Source organism: Quercus robur, chromosome 4, assembly GCF_932294415.1.
Source record: "Quercus robur chromosome 4, dhQueRobu3.1, whole genome shotgun sequence".
NCBI lineage: Eukaryota > Viridiplantae > Streptophyta > Magnoliopsida > Fagales > Fagaceae > Quercus > Quercus robur.
Window position 1 is genome coordinate 35,406,020 of NC_065537.1, and position 19,190 is coordinate 35,425,209.

The 19,190-nt window shown below is 35.6% G+C and overlaps 2 protein-coding genes across 2 annotated transcripts; both read left to right on the top strand.

The window, feature by feature from the left end:
- The first annotated feature begins 648 nt into the window (after window positions 1-648).
- LOC126721212 (protein ABIL1) lies at window positions 649-9,899 on the top strand. Its single transcript, XM_050424254.1, has 9 exons — window positions 649-1,133; window positions 4,286-4,368; window positions 5,392-5,542; window positions 5,633-5,732; window positions 5,832-5,924; window positions 6,050-6,134; window positions 7,212-7,264; window positions 7,373-7,479; window positions 9,373-9,899. The coding sequence occupies exons 1-9, from the start codon at window positions 1,008-1,010 to the stop codon at window positions 9,529-9,531; spliced, it is 957 nt and encodes a 318-aa protein (XP_050280211.1). The 5' UTR covers window positions 649-1,007; the 3' UTR covers window positions 9,532-9,899.
- Window positions 9,900-12,697: 2,798 nt separating this feature from the next.
- Window positions 12,698-13,998, top strand: LOC126721213 (uncharacterized). Its single transcript, XM_050424255.1, has 2 exons — window positions 12,698-13,220; window positions 13,328-13,998. The coding sequence occupies exon 2, from the start codon at window positions 13,356-13,358 to the stop codon at window positions 13,929-13,931; it is 576 nt and encodes a 191-aa protein (XP_050280212.1). The 5' UTR covers window positions 12,698-13,220; window positions 13,328-13,355; the 3' UTR covers window positions 13,932-13,998.
- Window positions 13,999-19,190: the final 5,192 nt, after the last annotated feature.

Sequence of the window (19,190 nt, forward strand, 5' to 3'; positions counted from 1 at the left end):
AACAATTCGAGCGATAACCCCAGTAAAGTCCGTGTGGTACACAAGATATTACCCATTGCCTTCATGTGGCGTGGGGTCGATAAGCCCATACCGAAAATCTCCTTTTTTTTTTTTTTTTTTTATTCAGCAAAAAATTAAAAGCCTAGACGACAGTCTTAATGTGTAACACATAAACTCATAAAAGGGATGTAAGAGTTGTCCATATCCACGTGGTATAAGGATGGGAATCTGTAAAATAAAGGGATAAGGAAGGGCATATTCACTGTTCACATGGTATAAGGAGCGGCATCCTAGTGTGTAGTGTATAACTTTTTCTGTATGGTTTATGACTTGTGATATATATCTTCATTCTTCAGTTTCTGCTCTGCTTTCTTCCTGATTTTCTCTACCAGTCATATTTAAAGAGTAATTTAAAAGAAAAAGAAAAATCATGATATCGGGAAAGACCATTCAGTTGTTTTTTTTTTTTTTTTTTGGAGAAATGGTAGATGCTATAAATTTACCATTTGGGCCGACTAAAAAAGAAAAACCCACCCGAGTCTTGGACCTCATATATAATAGGGGCAATTTGGTCTTTTAAAGACATTACAAACTCGGAGAGCGACGATAGCTGCCGTTGGTTTGAGAAATGAAATGAGAACCCACCGCACCGTCTGAAGTGGAAGCACCTACTATCTTTACTACCCACCCACCACGCAACGCGCAATAATAAATACACACACACACACACAGTCTGAGACTGTCATTTCATTTTCGCGTGCAATTAACTCCTTTAAACCGCATTTGCCTAAAGTTTGCTTCTACCTCACTCACGCTCACGCATTCTCTCTCTCTCTCTCTTTCTCACTGAGTTCCTTTGAAAGTTACATTAACAAAACCACTTCCTTTATTATTACTATTAGTATTAGCTCTCCCACTCCCACCACCACCTAATCCCAAATCTAATCCTTATTTTAATCTTGCTTACATATATATATATATATAAAATGTAATTGAGTCTGGAATTGATGATAGGGTTGGAAATTTGTACTGAAACAGTCATGGAAGTGGAGCAATCGAGGGCGGTCAATCCAGCCATGACCTTCGACGAGGTCTCCATGGAGCGCAGCAAAAACTTCGTCAAAGCTTTGCAGGTTCTTCGCGCTCTCTCTCTCTCAGTCAGATCTGAGTTTTTGTTGTCAATTTGATCAATTTTATTGTGTTTGGCATACTTTATGGTTAGATTTTTTGTGTAATTTATTTATTTACATACATACATAGAGGGCTTTTTTACTGTATGTTTGGCTAATAAGGAAAAAAAAAGGGGTTGATAATGTGGAAAATAACTCAACTCAACTGAGAGTCATATAGTTAACAGTTGTTGTTTTGTTTTCTTAGTGTTAGATTGGGAGGGTCCATTTCATGGTCTAGATTTTGTTTTCATGTGTTTAAAGGTTGGGTAAAACTTAGGAACAATACCTTAATTCAAACACATTACTGTTTAGTCCAATGAAGCAAAAACTGTGTTTTCTTTCTTCTCAAAAAAAACCTAAGGGACCATACCTAAGTTTTGAAATGGACGCACGTTCTTCATTTTTAAAGCAATTGAAGATGTTCCTTTACTTTTTAGAGGGTTCTTGATCCCACTTTGTGCATTGTTTTTGTATGTGTTGTACAATCAATGCTTGGTGTGAGTTTTTTTGATAGGTAGATAGTTGGGGAATGCTTAATGTGAGTTGCTGCTGTGATATTTCATTGCTAAGTTTGATTTGTTTTGTTATGGATTAAAATAGTGAGCATGTTGTACTAATATTGGTGGAAATTAAGAAGATTGAATGGTTATTTTGGCACTTAGCATGAGCTATAAAGTTTTCCTTGCATATATGGGACAGATGATTAGCCCCGTAATGCTAGTTTTTGCAAAAATATTGTCTAAATTCAACAAGGGAAATGAAGAGCATAAGTTTGTTATCGAAGAGAAAATGGTATAAAGGTGTATGACACATGCATATCACAGTTTTAAATATGGGGTGCAGCTTTAAAGGGATAAGTTGTAGACTGGGTCCACTGGGAGTAGATTTAAATATATTATAAGCAATTTCGGGGACTTTGGAGGCAGATGGGCTAATATTGGATATTAATGGGTATAATTTCCCAAGGTGGCCATTTTCATTGGTTGGTAATAAGTCATGGATAAGGGGAATTTTGAAAAGGAAGTTACTGATTGTTGCACTATGTGAAACAAGTGAAGAAAAAACTTGTGAACTTGTTGTGATCTTTTGAAAGAAACTTTGAAATTAGACATGCTTTTTGGTGCATAGCTGCTATATTATCCATAATATTATCATGGTTAAGATAGATGAGTGTCATAAGTGAAGAATGCATCCATGGAGAGCCAGAGATAGCGCACAAACTCAGGAAGAGATGAGGGTGAGTGAACTGGAATTGCAAGACTAATAAACCCAAATCCGATAAATTTTCTCCATAGATTTGGATGAATTTTTCTTGCATTGTAGTATTATTTTATTATTTGAACCTTCAACCTCTTGATGTTATTTAAATATTTCACTAGATAAGGCCTATTTATATTAACGTATGAAATATTCCTTTCAAGGATCTTAGAAGAATTGTTTTTTTGTTGAAAGTTTTGACTGTACTTGGAAAATTACATGCAAATAATAATTTTCTAGAAAAAGTACATAGAAAGGAGAGATAACACTATGGTTTTCAAAAGGTGATCCCTTGATCTTGCGCATTGGTTTCACAAGGATTTGTTTGGTATTACACTTTTAGTAGTTCCTTTTTGTCCAAGAAAGGCTGTTAGATTTGTTGCGATATTAACGTGTGAGTAGTGTGGTTGGTTAAATAGTGAAATCCCCCATTGGATATTAATGAGAAGAATGAGTGTTTAATGTAACATAGTTGAGCTCATACCTGTAATGCTTTAAGCCGTTTGGGTCAAGAGGTGTCTCTATATGTTATATTAACTACTGAAGGAGTCTTCCCAAGATGTTTCTCTCTCCCAACAAGTGGTATTAGAGCCAATGGTTCAAGGAAAAGTGTTCGTTAGTGGGTCCCACCAAGTAGAACAAGTAAGACTCCCATGCTCTCTCTCACCCATGGTTGAGTAAAGGTTCTACTAGGTGTGTGTTGAAGGCAAGTGTTTGTTAGTGGATCCTGCCAAGTAGAACAAGGAAGAGTCCCTTGTTTTCTCATCCATATGGTTGAATAAAGATTCTACCACATGCGTGTTGGTGACTCCCATAGTTGTGTAAGGAAGACTCCCATGTTCACCCAAAGCATGATTGAGTAAAGGGCACACTATTGCTGTTGTTGATGCATGACAATTGGATTGTCAAGAAAAAGGCTTCCGTTCAAGGGGGAGACTAACTGAAGTGCCACAAGAGATTTGGTAGAAGACTCACATGTGAAGGGGGGAGATTCGTTGTGATATTCACATGAGTTGTGTAGTTGGTTAAGTAGTGAAGGCCTATATTGGACATTAATGTGGTTATATAACATAGTTGAGCTCATATGGTCATGCCGATAAGGCTTAAACCTTTTGGATTAAGTGGTGTCTCTATATGGTATATTAACTACTCAAGGAGTCTCTCAAAGGTGTTTCTCTACCCAACAGATTTGTTATTACATTTTGATATTTCTATGTGGCACAATTTCCCCAAATTGAGTTTACCAATGCCAAACATTTTTCAAGTTGGATGAGTTAAAGGTTTTATGCCAACGCAGTCTTTTTGAGTGGGCTCATTATTGGGGCTTTACTGATTTTTCGTCTCTTTCAAAGTTTATGTTTTCCCTTAGTTTATCTTTCTGATTTCCTTTTCTTTTGTTTTGCTGTTTGTTTCTTCTGTTTCTTGTTGTTCATCATCATGAACAACTTGTACTTTTCATTTTTTCTCATTAATAATAGTTCTCTAATTACCTATAAAAAAAAAAAAGCATTTTTCAATCTCTCTATACATGAGTCCTGAGGAAACTCATAGTCTTTACAATTCAACTCTATGATATATATGTATACTCTTTTTAATATGCTATGTGTTAAGCCCTACCTATTTATATTACGAAGGGAAATGTAATTTTAATGTAATTTTGTCAAAAAACTTTCATCCAATTAATTATTTTCAGCGATTTCTTTGACTTCTATTGCTAAAATTTTTTTTTTTTTTTTTTTGTTGCTTATGTTAGTATTCTAATAAGTTATAATAATTTCTCTTCTGCCAATGTGGTTGTGTTGTTTGAAGCAAGTTGTTGCTTTGATTCTAATTTGTTTCATGTGCTGTTATTTCAGGAACTTAAGAACTTAAGACCTCAACTATATTCTGCTGCAGAATATTGTGAGAAGTCCTATCTTCACAGTGAGCAGAAACAAATGTAAGACTACCATTTCATTGCCATACTTCACTTAATGAACTTATTGTAAAAGTTTATTTCATCACTGAGTTATTGTGGGAGCTTATATCATTTCCACACTGCTATAATTTTATGAGAGAACCCAATGACCATTTGATCATATAGATTTGCACGATAAAGAACCAGTATTATTCCTGGACTAGATTCCTAGTTGGAGAATATGACTGGATTCTATGATATTATTCTATTAAGTAGTCGGGAAGTCAAATAAGCACTGTGCAGAATCTAATAAAAACTTATATTGTGTATAATGTCTACTCAAGGCTTTTCAAAATATGCATTTGGCGAAAGTTTTTACATACATCGAAGAGTGAGACCCTACAGTGTGTGCTTCTTAAAGAAACAATGCTATTAAAATAAATAAAGGGACATAAATTAAAGCATTTGATTTATTTTGGTGTAACAGACATAAACTTGAGAAATGTTTTGGAAATTTTCGCAAATCAGATAGAATTTTAGGATTTTAGGATAGAGTTTGACACTTATATAGAACACCCAAGTAGTCTGGACATGGAAGCCAAGGCTTCTTAAGTTTTTTGAAAGAAAATAAATAATATATTAATTTATAGAGGTTGCAATAAATGAAAACATGGCATAAATAATGTCTGGAGGGTGGACTATGACTAGTTTTGACTATTTGTGTTTGATGGTATATGTTGTAAGGGCGTGCTTTTTTCAAGTGCTTATTTTAAGTTTTGAGCTAATTACAAAAACATGAACAAGAACTTGTCAAAACTGTTAGATGGAGTTTGGATCATGTGCATCCTTTATTTGCTGAGACAAACAAATCATTTTGATAGTTCTGACTATTTGTGTTTGATGGTGTATGTTGTAATGTAATAGTGTGCTTTTTTCAAGTGTTTATTTTAAATTTTGAGCCAATTACAAAAACATGAACAAGAACTTGTCATAACTGTTAGATAGAGTTTGGATCATGTGCATCCTTTCTTTGCTGAGACAAACATTTTGATAATTGTGCATTAGGGTACTGGATAACCTGAAAGATTATGCCGTTCGAGCCCTGGTCAATGCTGTTGATCACCTTGGCACTGTCGCTTACAAGTTAACAGACCTACTTGAGCAGCAAACATTAGAAGTCTCAACCATGGAGCTGAATGTGTCTTGCCTAAATCAGGTAAATTCCTTGCATTAGTCTGACTGGAACACTATTATTGAGAGAATATTGAATGGTCAGAGCTGAACCAACATGATTTCCTAATATCAGAAACTTCTAATGTGTCAAACGTACACGGAGAAAGAAGGAATCAGACAGCAGCAGTTGTTGGCATTCATCCCGAGACATCATAAGCACTACATTTTACCAAGTAACAAACTATGATTAGCTTCTTCTAGAATTTGTAATTAGTGTGATGAGTTTTCTAACTTATCTTTTTCCTAATTTTGGGCCTTTACCTCCATGCTAGATTCTGTCAATAAGAAGGTACATTTCAGTCCACAGATTCAGACTGATGCTAGGCAAAATCATTTTCAGGCTAGAGCTCGTCTTTACCCTTCAGGCATGTACTCCGTAGTTTTTCAGTAGGGCCATCTTGCTTTGGAGCTTCCTGTGTTGGTTTTGACATAACTTATTATTTAGCATTTATTGAATTCTGAATTACTTATCATATTGTGTTTTAAGTAGGTACTTCTGCATCAAAAACTCTTTCCTGGCATTTAGCCTCAGAAACGAAGTCTACCATGAAGGGGACCCCGCAATCTTTGAGCAGGTAACATAAAAGAGTTTTTGTATAAAGTTATAGCAGACACGGTATCTCCTTTTCCATTTGTTTACCTCTTGCTCTTAATCTTAGAAGCACTGATAATCCAAAATCCCTAGAGTATAAGTGTCTGACACATTGGACATGGGTATGGCTCAGAGAAGGTCGGAAACATGTCTGGAAATTAAATAAATATTTTGAATTTTGGATACAAGAGAGGGATACAGTCGGGACACTAGAAGGGGTATGACCAATGGCTTTATTAAAAAAAATTTCACAAAACCTAAGTACTGCCCAACCCCACATCTCAGCCACTGGTGCATCACCATGACACTGATTGAACCTCTCTCTCTCTCTCTCTCTCTCTGGTAGCCACACAATCAACATCACGATAATCTCTCTCTCTCTCTCTTTCTCATGGTGGTAGCTGATGTACATAGGGGATGAGACTTCATGAAAGGGAGGCTTTATAAATGCAGTTAGCCCTTGGCCAGGAAATATATGGCAAGATGTGATACATGTGTGTTTGTTTCTTAGCTAGGGATGAAAATTTATGGCTAGAAATTATGTGTCATGGTTTAGGTAGGATTGCAGAATAGAGTATGATGTTGAAGGGTTTAAGGTAGGATAAGGTGAATAAAAGATTGAATCTTAAGGGAATTTGATGGTTCTTTGATGTTCAAATAGTAAGTTGAACGAAAAACTAAGAAAGATAAACTCTAAGCAGTCACATTGGTCCTTAAGCAATCACACTTTGGAAAAGAAGGTGAACAAAATATATATGATACTAAGCACAACACAATTGGAGTTAAATAAAGTAAACCTAAAATATTTTTTTAATAAACTAATTTTCATATTCTAGTTTTCAAGATTTGTCCTTTTTTTTGTATCCATATAGTATCATTCCCGTGGTCCATATTAGTATCAGTGCTTCCTGATATTCTTAAGAGGGTATAAAAACTCTCCTTTTTATTCTTCTTCCTTTCATGGTAAGAATATAACTCTCTCCTTTTTTTTTTCTTTTCCTTTCCTTTTTCTCCCCCTTCTTTTAACTTTTGGGGTTTTGACATTTTTCTCTTTGTACAGCACTGAAGACCTAAAGATTTCTGGAAATACTTCTGGGGTTTTCCATCTTGTAGGTAAGTGGAATTAGAGTCATGCCTTGTCATATCTAGTGCAGTTTCTGTTGGGCTGTAGATGGATATACAAATGATAATACTTATGCTTTCATGCTCATATGTTTTTAGATAATGAAGAGACTATCAAGACAAAATCCTCAGCAGCTCATCTTCAGTTACCAAGTGGAGGTCCTGGTTCTAGTGCAGTTATGCAAACATTGAGTGCCACACGAAGGGTAATGTCAAAATCAACAAGAACACAGACCTGCCCAGCATTCTTTTAAGTGCATGCTTGATAATCAAAATTGAGTGATTGGAATTTTTTGGTTTGCTTGTTATTTGCTCGAGTTTCTTTAAAGCGTGTTGATTGTTTGTAATTAATCTGGTCTGGTAAGACTTGTCGGTCGTTGATCATTTAGTAATATTAAATAATATCTTTCTCAAAATCATCTTAAAAACTTTGATATGTATTAGTATTTGATAGTGCAATAACCTGCTATCTATCTTACCACCTTTCTCTTTCCCATTAATCAATGTGATTTGGATTAGGTGATAAGTTCCTCATATGTATAGTTGTCATTAATTAGGCATGAGCCTCACCAATTATTATTGGCGTGATCATTGCACATGTGTCTCAAGCAAAGATGTCAGGTAAAGTCTAAATGGGAGAATAAGAAAAAGATTTGATATGCACCCTGCTGTGCATTCTAATTTTCAGCTTTTTTCTATTGGATACTTATTACAAGCTGATAAGTGGTCTGGGTTGCTAAGCGTGGTTATGGTTTATATGCTGGCTCTATAGCAAAACTTTTCTATCATTTATGGGCTTAGTGCTGGGGCAGATTGTGTACTGAATGGATTTGCTCAGGATTTATGGGTTTTCAGTAGTCTGGGTTGGTAGGCATGGGTATGGTTGGTTTCTTTCCTGGCTTTGATGCAGTAAGCTTTATCTGTACTATCTTAGGATATTACCAGGGCAGACCAGATGGGATTTTCATGAGTAGCTCAGTTAATAAGTTGTCTGGGTGAATTAGTGTTGAGGTTATGGTTGGTTTCTATCCCAGTTCTGTAGTAGAACTATTTCTATTGTATTTGAGTATAGTGCTAGGGCAGGTGGTGATGTGGATAGGTTTGCATGATAATCTGTATTGCAATGTATTATTAGTAGTATGTGAAATGGCTGTGGTGTAAATATCTTCGACTGAATTTTATGGCTTAGCAAGAAACTTCATCAACATTGATAGATGGTTGGTACAAAAATATCCAATCATTTAGAAGAAACAAGCAAAACATGTTTAAATATTTTGCTTTAGACTAGAAAGCACTGAGTTCAGAGTCTGGAATTTTTGGTTTGCATCAGACTGCCTCACACAGAACTGTAAAACGCTTATCGAAAGAGGGGAAAAAAATAGTGTAGTAAACAATATTTGTCAACAGTGTGGAGAATCTATTCCTTTGGTCATACAGATGGGAACAGGATGCTTTCGTACAAGTTTGTTCGATTTCAGCTTGTGATTAATTAGACTCTTGAAATGGACATTGTGCAGACTTAGCACAAGAGATCATGCACATCAAGCAACTTACCCTCAGTGTATGTGAGAGCAAAACTTGTTTCTGGAGACTAGTGTTTATGTATCAATGGGCTGTATACAGTGTGAAAAAAATTATAAGTTGATCAGAATTGTTAGATTTCACCAAAGTTCTTTAGCTAAGTGTTTCTTTTTATGAAATGGTTTTAGGAAACAATTGTATGATGTAATTCTTTTACTGATTTGTATTTATGATTTTCTTTTTCCCAAAAAAGAATATATCTGAATCTGATGGAAAAGTAGAAGATTCATATTTTCCAATGCTGTTTCTGTGTATTATCTAGAATGGATGCATTCCAAACATCAGCATGGTATTATCAGACTTTTGAGTTGGTGCAGGTGTCTTTAGAACATTAGTATTTGGCTTAAACTACAAATTTGATTGAGAGATGTTATAACTGGGCCTCTTGTTTGTACATCTATACTGTCAAGGATTTTCTTTTGTCATTGCTTTGCATACTATTGCTTGTTCTTCACTACCCCTTCCCTGATTTGATTGACGGGTGAAATTAGAAAGCTGACAGAGGTTCTCTTTTGTAGGATGCAACCGATAGTTCCAAAGCTTTAACATCATACAGGTCATTTGAAAACCAAAATCGACGTGAGATTGTACGTGTCCCTGTTCGCAGCAAAAGCGTACTATCAGCTTTCTTTGTCAAACAAAAAACACCGAAGCTGAAGGCTGGCTCTGACCCGTGAATCTTCCAAACAAATCAAAGATGCAGCCCTGCAAACCACCCTCCATTTTGTGGGCAGAATTGCCAGGAAATGTTTTGCATTGCCTGATAATGAGCTGTTTTCTTGGCCATTAGTTCGTCATTTCCCTGAAATCATATTTTACTTTTGTTGCTAATAATGAGCTAATTGTGTCTAATTGCCTGCTAATGAAGATGGGTCAGGATCTGCTTACTTGAGTATTAACCCTGATTGATGATTTCATAAATTTCTGTGCAGAATATGTAAGTTCTAAGCAACTGGCTGCAATTTATCACCGTTCATACACTTGTACATGTAAGATGGTTGTAAAGTTACTGTAAAAACCTTTTTATGTCAATAAGGCTGGATGATGGTGGCGTCTTTTTTTTTTTTTTTTTTTTGGAGAAAGATGGTGGTGGTTAGGCATTTATAGTGCTGCTTCAACTATATTCAGATCTTGCACTGGAGACCAAATTCTTGGAACTTGTGCCCAGAACATAATAAAATGGCGGCTTGATATGTTGAAAACTTTAGTCAATAATATGAAAGCTTGCCAGTTTGTAGGTGTGATTTCTGCAGGTTTGCTTCGCCCTTCTTTAGACCAGCTATGCTCCGTGTGGATTACTCTCAAGTGGATTACCTTACCTTTTGGTGCGTATCATACCAGAAATTGGTATGACCTAGAATGTATTGGATAAAAAACAAACATTAAACTGGTATGAATACCCCTAGAATGTATTGGATAAAACACAAACGGTAGAGTCGGATCTCGGAGGTTTGAAAAATTGTTCATAAACAAATAAATTAAAAAATTAAACCAAATTTACACTTGTTTTACATAATCTTATTTTTATTGATTTACTTGGCTTTTAAAAATAGCAAGTTTATTTGTTTGGGAACAATTTATTTATTTATTTATAAAATCTTAACTTATTCTTAGATCTTTTATTCAACTATCATAGACTTCATAGCTCAATTGGTAAAGTATTGTAGATAGACTTATATTAGACCTGCAAATAGTGATAAAAATAAATAAGTTGGCTTATAAGTACATCCTAAACTGGCACTAAATTACCCTTCCTATTGATAAGTTTACTTAGATACTTTTTTTTTCCCTTTCTTTTATAGCATTATTTGTAGCAAGAATCACCCAAAACAGGAGAGAGGCTCCAAACCAAATCTTCTTCCCCCTTGTCATCTCCTCTTGATGTTGCCTCATCCCACCATCACAGCATCACACTCCTATAGAGAGGTTGGTTTATCTCTCTCTCTCTTTATATAGTTTGAAAAATCGAAGCAGATAAATTGATTCAATTCTTGTGTTAAATTAAAATGAATGGAACAAGGAAAAAATATTTTGTATCAAATGATACAATGTCATTTGTATCAAAATCCAATAAATGAGAGATTTGTGTGTAAAAATAACTACCCACTAACACTAATTGTTAGTAGATTAGTTATTTTTTGCTGACATGTCTCACACTTAATGGATTTTAATACAAATGACATGGTATCATTTGATACCCAATACCTTGCTAGTATGGTATTTCGCTAAGCATCATGTTAACGGGTGCCCTTAAGACAATTGTTAATAAACCATAATTAAAAAGTTTTGATACCACTTTCATGAGAAATATAAAAAGCTGTTAACAACATTTATTATTTTATCATTCTCTCAATAAAATGTTAACAAATGCTCTTACGGTACTGGTTAATATTTCCCTTTTGCTAATTACCATGTTTATTATAACTAGATGGTCGTTGTAAGTTTTTTCATAGTTTATTAGTTAGGGTGAATTTTCTTTTGTAAATAACCAAAAGAATTTTTTTTTTTTTTTTTTTTAAAGTAAACAAATACCCAAGCCTTAAATAAACCGTCAAACAAATTAGACATTACATTTATTCAGGTTGTTCTACAGTACCTCCTATTTTTTTAGTGGGTATAGTACCCACTAAAATCTTGATCGTCAATTCTAATGCTTTTAATCTAAACCGTATATTTAAGTTTAGTGGAAAACCAATTATTGGTAAAGCATCAATCAAAAGAGAAAACATAAAAAATAAAAAATAAAAAAATTACCGGCAAAGCAAGTTACCGTATAAAAAAAAAAAAAAGACCCAAATCATCTTTGCTCTCATGTTTCTGAGGTTTTCTTTGGTTGGGGAGATGGAAAAGTAGGAGGTAGAAAGTAATGAGAGGATTGAAAAGATTTAGTTTCCCCTCGTGTGTGTTTGGTTGGAAGGATGGAAACATGGAGAGATGGAAAACTCTTTTGTTTGGTTGAGAAGAAAAATAAAATGATGGAAAATATAGTTTGTACAAATTTACTTTTATGCCCCTATTAGATAAAACCTTCTCTTTATTTTTGATGATGTGTGAAATTAGTAGGCTAAATGCTCCAAACTTCAACGGTAGTTAGAAGACTTAAAAAGGAAGAAAGAGACTATCAAAAGTGACTAGGGTGAACTGGCCAAGGACCCTTCTCATGATGTGGACAACTAGAATCTCTTTGGACGACTAGTAACATGCATGGAAGTCCTTATTTCATATTTGTGGTGCACACTTCTCCTTTTTCCTTTTTGAAGATTGTCTAGGACATCATTGGTCTTGGATGACCCTTATGGATGAAGACTACTTGTTATGGATCAGCATCCCCCTTGTTCATAGGTCGTCCATGCCCTTGTCAAGTATGCCTTGTGTTGTTGTTGTTGTTATTGTTGTTGTTGTTGTTGTTTTTTCTTTTTTTTCTTGTGGCACTCTTTGATTCGTTGATAACTTGAACATGTGGCATCGTGGATTACATTAGTTTTTCTTGGTAGAGATGGTGCCATGTGGCTTTTGTGAATGGTTGAGGGATTCCGTCACTTCGTTCTTCAGACAATCTTGACATGTGGCGCCTCACGATTGAGTTATGTCGCTTTAGTGACACACTTGGTTGCCTATAGCTAGCCCAATACCTAACTTGCCCTTCTCACTTTCTCAAATTTTATATTCTAACACTCTTGCCTTAGTTAGCAGCTTCCTTCCGTCTTTAGTCTTCTTCGTCTAACATCAAGAATCATTTCCTTCTCGTCTATAGGTTTTCTCTTTAGAATTTCTTTATAAATGGCTGAAAATTTGTTGTCTAGCAATAGGGACGAAAGGGAGATAAATGAGTATCTATATCTATATATATATAAAAGCAGAAGCTGAGAGAAAATGAGTTCCTAGAATTAAGGAGATAATGACAAATAGGAAAAGTCCCTACCTAAAATTCAGACATGTGTAACTTTAAAAAGCGATACATTATATTGTTTTCAAAAAATTAACACCGTTTGGCTGTAATTGTTTATATTAAAAAAAAAACTGTTAAAAGAAAAAAAAACAAAACGTAGAAATTAAAAAATATCTACCGATCGTTTCAGACTACTTAACATTCTCTCTCCTAAAAAACAAAAAACCCTGCCAATATTGCGATACAGGGAAAGGGGAAAAGGGCTTACAATACTCCCAAAAAACACTTGCGTTACTGAGAACGGAGAAGGAGAGAGAGATCGAGAGATCAAAAACTGAAACCCAAAACATCAGACACCAATCAAGATGAAGAAGAGCCGTACATTCTCTTCCAATATCCCCAAACTCTCTCTCTCTCTTCTCACGAACCCTAATCTTTTTCTTCAAGAATATTCAATCCCTTTAATCCAGGCTACAGGTTTGTTCTTTAATTTAATCTTTTTCCAATTTAAGATTCACGTATTTGTTTCTTTCTCTCTATATTATTGAATTCCTCAAATATTTTTATTTTTTTGAAAAAATCAGATTTGAATCGATCTTTGTGTATGTGTATATGGCGAACGGTACGGATTTGGAGGAGTTCGTGTTGCTATCATGGGTTCGAACGGGTCACAAGCGCGAGTTCGCCTTCGCAATGAAGGTGGAATCAGAGATCTGCGGGTCCTTGGGTCGGACCCGGTCCAGGAAGACCCGGAATGAGGCTGTGGCGACCAATAGAAGCAAGAAATTGAAGAAGCTGGATCCGAAGGACGCCGAGAACGACGAAGTTATGGATCAGAAGGAGAAGGATTTAGGCGATTCGATGAGCGAGGAGGAAGCGAAAAGCGACGTGGTGGACCTAACGAGCGACGACGAGCCGAAGGGGCACGTTGGAGAATCGGAATTGGTCGGAGAAGGGGGTTCCAAGAAGGACAAGTCAATGCCGGTTTTCGACGAGGAATTGAAGGGTGGAGTGGTTGAAATGGTTCAGAATCCTGTGAAGGAAGAGGAATTAGTGTGTGAAAGCAAGCCGAATGTGAATGAAGAGATGAAGACGGAGCCGGGAGTCAAGAAAACGAATGACGATTTGGTTAACGATGAGAAGATTGAGGGGGTTAGCATAATGCTTTTTTTTTGGTTTCTCTCTTAATCAAATATTGTTTCTACCAGTAGTTTGCATGGTTAATTGATGGGGTAATGCTCTTTTTTTGGGTGCTCTTTCTTTGTATGTTTTTCCTTGGCGTATATAACCTTTGGCTTTCTATTTGCTTTCTAATGTATTCTGTTTTTTTTTTTTTTTTTTTTTTTTTTATTTTTTTATTTTATAAATTCAAATGTCTTTCATTAATGTTTCCTTTACCTTTTTGCTTTCTCTATTTCTTATTGTGTTGATTATAGGGTTTTGATTGAGGCATTTGGGTTAAATATGGTTTCGATAAAGGTATTTTGGTTATAATTTGTTTTTGCTTAGCTTTGGTTTTGGTTTGGATATTTGGATGATTTTTTTTGGGGGGTAATTTTGCAATCATCGCAGAGAGCAGACTGAATCAATATTGGATAGCGTCTTTTGCTTTTTTGTTAGATTTCTGATTCAATATCTTGGTTTCTCTGTTTGTGTTTGGCTTTTGGTGGGCATCCAAATTCGAATATATATTGACTTTATATGTATGGCATTGAAAATTTCATTGTAATGTGGCAATTGTGGAATGATAAGGTAGTGGACAATGATTATGATCATTGTCAAAGACAATTGTGAAGAAGGCTTTAGACCTTTAGATTTGTTCTATTAATGTTCTCCAGATTTTTTGCTTTCTTACTCTTTTTTCATGCTTGATCTGTTCCCCTATGTATGATGCTTTTATTAGATTTTTTTTCCCTGTTTATCTGTCATTGATTGTCCATCTGTGTATAGAGCAGAAAGTAGAAAAGGTGATGAGAGAATCAAAAGCATGGGGATTTGGAGTTGACGGAATACCTCCATTCTCTATAAAGCAATCTTTCACTAACACAGATTTTTTACTTCTTCACCTTTCTTATCTAAGACACTTTGTAATTTTTCCTATTTGTTTTTGGACTTCTATTACTTCTGTTAAATATCTTTTCACATTGATCTTATTTTAAAATAATTTTTTATGCCATTTTTTAGTGTATACTACCATGATCAGCATGAAGGTTAGTTTTCTGGTGTTTATTAATTATATGTTATTGAATCACACTTAGTACATAATACCTCTTTGGCCTTCAAATAGTGGCATGCATTGATCTCACAAACAATTTAGTTTATGTATAATGTTTATCTTAATTTTATTTTGGAGAAGGATTGTTTATCTTAATTGATTGCGCCTTGAATTTTACATATGCTGTTATTGTTAGATTACCAAAATCTTCAGTTTTTTTTTCCTGATTTTAAATTCAGTTACTTCTTCATTCTGCAGCCTTTGAAATGATTTGGCTTTGCTTGGAATGTTTGGATTTATTTTTGGGAGTACTCCAAACTTATAATTCAAATGATAAGATATTTAGATTGTTTTAATACTTGGGCTGCTAATTAATATACAACAGATTTATCTTAACTGCTTGACTGTTGGCTGAGTTTTATAGCATGATACGTGTTTGACAAAATGTCTTATGGACTTGAATTTAATTCTTTAGAATTATGTTGTTCAGAAAATATATACGTGCAAAACAAATCCTCTGACTTTTAATACCATTAAGATGATTGCACTATAGACTCAGAGGTATTAAAAGATGGTTGTATTATTGACTCATAAAATAGACGCCTACAAAACAGAAGGCCAAGGATGGCCCATAGCTGTATGATGCCAGTTACTATCTTTTCGATCCAAGGTTCTTTTTCTCTCTTTTGTTTTTTTGGTAATATGTTTGAAATATTCATAGAGGAATGCCTCCAAACCATAACCACCACCTTATACTTTGTAGGGTTGGAGTTGTCATTGTTCACAAAGGTCAATGATCTGCTTATTTACTTTGATTTCAAGGAAACATTTAAAATATAAATGAAAACAAACCAGCAGTAGTTTTACATAAATAAAATTTTAAAGTAAACATACTAGAATTGAGATACTTACTTCAATGCTTTTGACTGGCTTAGTGTAGGGGGATCTCTTGGGTTCTGCATGTCTAAATATTGTAGTGCTCTTTACACTTAAACTCACATGACTGAATTTAAATATATAACTAAAGGAACTTATTATGCATTTTTCATTCTTAAAGAGAATTTTCATGTTGATGATCATGGCATGTATTGGTTTGGGGAAAAAAATATAGTTGCACTTTTAATGGTTTTCAGCTCACTATGAATATAATTTAGTATAAATGTGTCCACATCTTTATTTGATTAATCTTCAGTTGCATAACAAAGTTAAGCTTAAAGTATGTAATATGGATATGTTATACACATTTTGATGAATCGTTTTCCTTAAATGTCAAACATTGTAAGAAACAAAAAAAAAAAAAAAATGTTGTAGGAAAACCAAAGGCTGCCAACTCCATCAACAATCAAAAAATAGAAGTAGCAGAAAGTTTAACTAATAATTCTCCACTTGCTTCCCTCATAATTGTTGAAGCTCTAAAATGCCAATCCAAATGCTTCACAAATAATTAAATAACTTATCTTTCCTTTTTTTTTTTTTTTTTTTGAAGGAAACATATATTTTATTGCAATTGTATCAAGGATAAATTGTAACTAGAAATTGCATCAGACTTGAATTGGGTTGAATAGAAAGTATTGACTTTAAAAAAAATAATAGAAAACTAACCCAAAAAAAAAAAAATGCCTCTACGATATAAGTTGCATTGTTAGGAATATCCCGCGCATTGCGTGGGTTAAAGACTAGTTATGATAATAGTAGTAGTAGTTCAAGTACTAGTAGTGGGCATAGTGAATCCACAGATGAGCAATCCTTTTTTTGGGGTTCCTAGGATTCCTTTGGAGGTATTCCAGGAAGAGATGAGAAGAAGGATGGCATCTAGATTATCTGCCATCCATCTTTTGCTCCCTTATCTATCCCTTTGTCCATTCCACCCCCTTCTCAACCAATGAATGATGTCATGGTCTATTGTGCTTTGAACGTGCTGTCTGTAATAGACGCGAAAAAATTGCACAAACCTAGGGGCAAGTATCAGATCCCCAACGATGTGCACACTCGTCTTCCTGCTGTTAGGGAACGGTGTTGTACTCCCAATTCTCCAAGGCTAGGTGTGTACGAGGTTTACTTATTATGCAGCGTTAGATTTCCCTTGAATGCTTTTGCTAGAGAAGTTCTTCATAGGTTATGTATTGCCCCCAACCAACTTAACCCCAATGGTTGGAGAATCATTATGGCAATGCAAGTGTTATGGAGGGAAGTTTTTGAGGGGAATCATCCTCTTACAATGGACGAGTTCCTTTACTGTTATAAACCTTCTGAAATCAACCAATCCCTTGGTTTTATCAATTTTCTACTAGAGATTCCAATTGTAGGATGATAAGGTCTATTCTCACATCTGATTGGGAATGGAAGAAAGAGTTCTTTTTTGTTTCTAGGCCATGGGCTAGTGACCCCATCGAGTTTGGTAGGGACACGTTCCCTCCTTTGGTTAGTGCTTGGGTTCATCTTTGTCCAGAGGATATGTAACCTTCTTTTGACTCGTCTACTCCTTATTCTTTTTTTTTTCTTTTTCTTTTTTCCTTTTTGCAACTGTAACTCATCTAGTCTTAAATAACCTTTACCTAGATTGGATTCAATGGGCTCGTTCTTTTCATGATAGGAGTTTTCTTTCCTTGGTAATTGTCGATGCCTTACGGCTGCTCAACCACCCATCGCGGCGACGCTTGCGCGCATATATGTGTATCTCAGTGCGAGAATATGGAGGTGTGTCGTACCTCGGGTGTGTGATTGGAATATGAGTCGATTTTAAGGATATTACTAAGGGTAAGTGAAGTCGCCACCAATCATTGGGTTTTTGCTAAAGTGTGATTGGTCACCTGACTCTATTTGATTTTATTATCGATCCTAGGCTGAGAAAAATGTTGTTTTCCTAATCTAATGCAGATGGGCAAAAAATCTTGATTCTTGAGTTCGGAAGTTTGGTTACGTATGGGGAAGGCGTTAGGCACCCCACAACGCCTGTCTGAAGATAGTCCTTTGTTTTGGTAAAATCATAATTTTTAGACATTGGTAGTTGAAAACAAGCTATTGGCATTAGCTTTCGGGGCTTTAATTGTGTTGGGCTTCGACATTTGGTTTCAAAATTGGTGTGGTCTCGATTGATGCTTCGCAAGTGTGTTTGAAGTCGCTACCAAATTTCCATGACGAAAATTTGGCAGCATTTCACCTTATTTTCGTGGTGGAAATCCGACAATGCTTCACCTCAAATGCGTCATAGTACGCTGAATGCTATTCTCACCAAGCTTTCGACGTGAGAATATGGCAATGGGGATGCCCTTTTTTCATGTAGAAAATCCGGCAGAGTTTCACGTTTAGTGCGCTATGGCACACCGGTAGGGTTTTAAGTATGTGTATATGGCGCATATTGACATTCTCACATCGTGACAAGCCGAAGCCCTCAAAAGTGTTAGAATATGTTGATACATGTCGCATACACAGGGAAACCAATGTCACTTGGTGACATGGATCAAGACAATCACACCACAATGGTTGTGCACACAATATAGCTTGAATATGCACCTACAACAATTACCTTAAGTGCATACCCATACTACAAGGTCAAGAGCTCTCGTGACTAGAGAGAGTCGCTCACGTAGCCACGAGAGTCCATCATACATAGTGCACAACCACCCACACACAGGCAGGAAGATATATATATATATATATATACATGCATCATGCACAATGCTACCACATGAAGCGAGAAAATAAACTAGATATTGCCAACGTTCCAAGGGTATGGCCTGGCAAGGTACAGGAAATGTAAAATAGACATTGCCATACCTAGGGAACACAGCCCAAGCAAAGAGCAAGAAAATAAAACCGTACATGGATAGGGACCCAAATACATGCTTTAGAGAAGGGACTTAAAGAGAGAGAAGGAGAAGACCTCTCTAGAGGGGCTAGGCCCCCTAATCTACTGATCATTGCCCTTTGTGGGCTTGCATCCTTGCCCTTTTTGCTCGTGCCTTGGAAGTCACGCCCTTGCTCCAAGCGTCCTCGCTTCATGTGTGTACATGCAAAGACAAAAAGAAACAAACAAAAGGGAAAGCATGCTAAAGACAAGCTAGGGAAAGATGCCAAACAGGGACAAACAAACATGTGAAGCATATGAAAGAGCAAACAAACATGTTATCAGACAACAGGGAGTGTCCTAGGAGGAAAAATGTAGGTTTGGATCAAATGTCCATAGCTCCATTGGATTGAAGTATGGACAACACACAGACTCATGCATGAAT

Excerpts from the sequence above, each read along its gene's own strand:
- LOC126721212 (XM_050424254.1), top strand. The coding sequence starts at position 1,008 with ATGATAGGGTTGGAAATTTGTACTGAAACAGTCATGGAAGTGGAGCAA. Across the intron at positions 1,134-4,285 it reads ACTTCGTCAAAGCTTTGCAG|GAACTTAAGAACTTAAGACC; the intron begins GTTCTTCGCGCT and ends CTGTTATTTCAG. Across the intron at positions 7,480-9,372 it reads CATTGAGTGCCACACGAAGG|GATGCAACCGATAGTTCCAA; the intron begins GTAATGTCAAAA and ends TCTCTTTTGTAG.
- LOC126721213 (XM_050424255.1), top strand. The coding sequence starts at position 13,356 with ATGGCGAACGGTACGGATTTGGAGGAGTTCGTGTTGCTATCATGGGTT.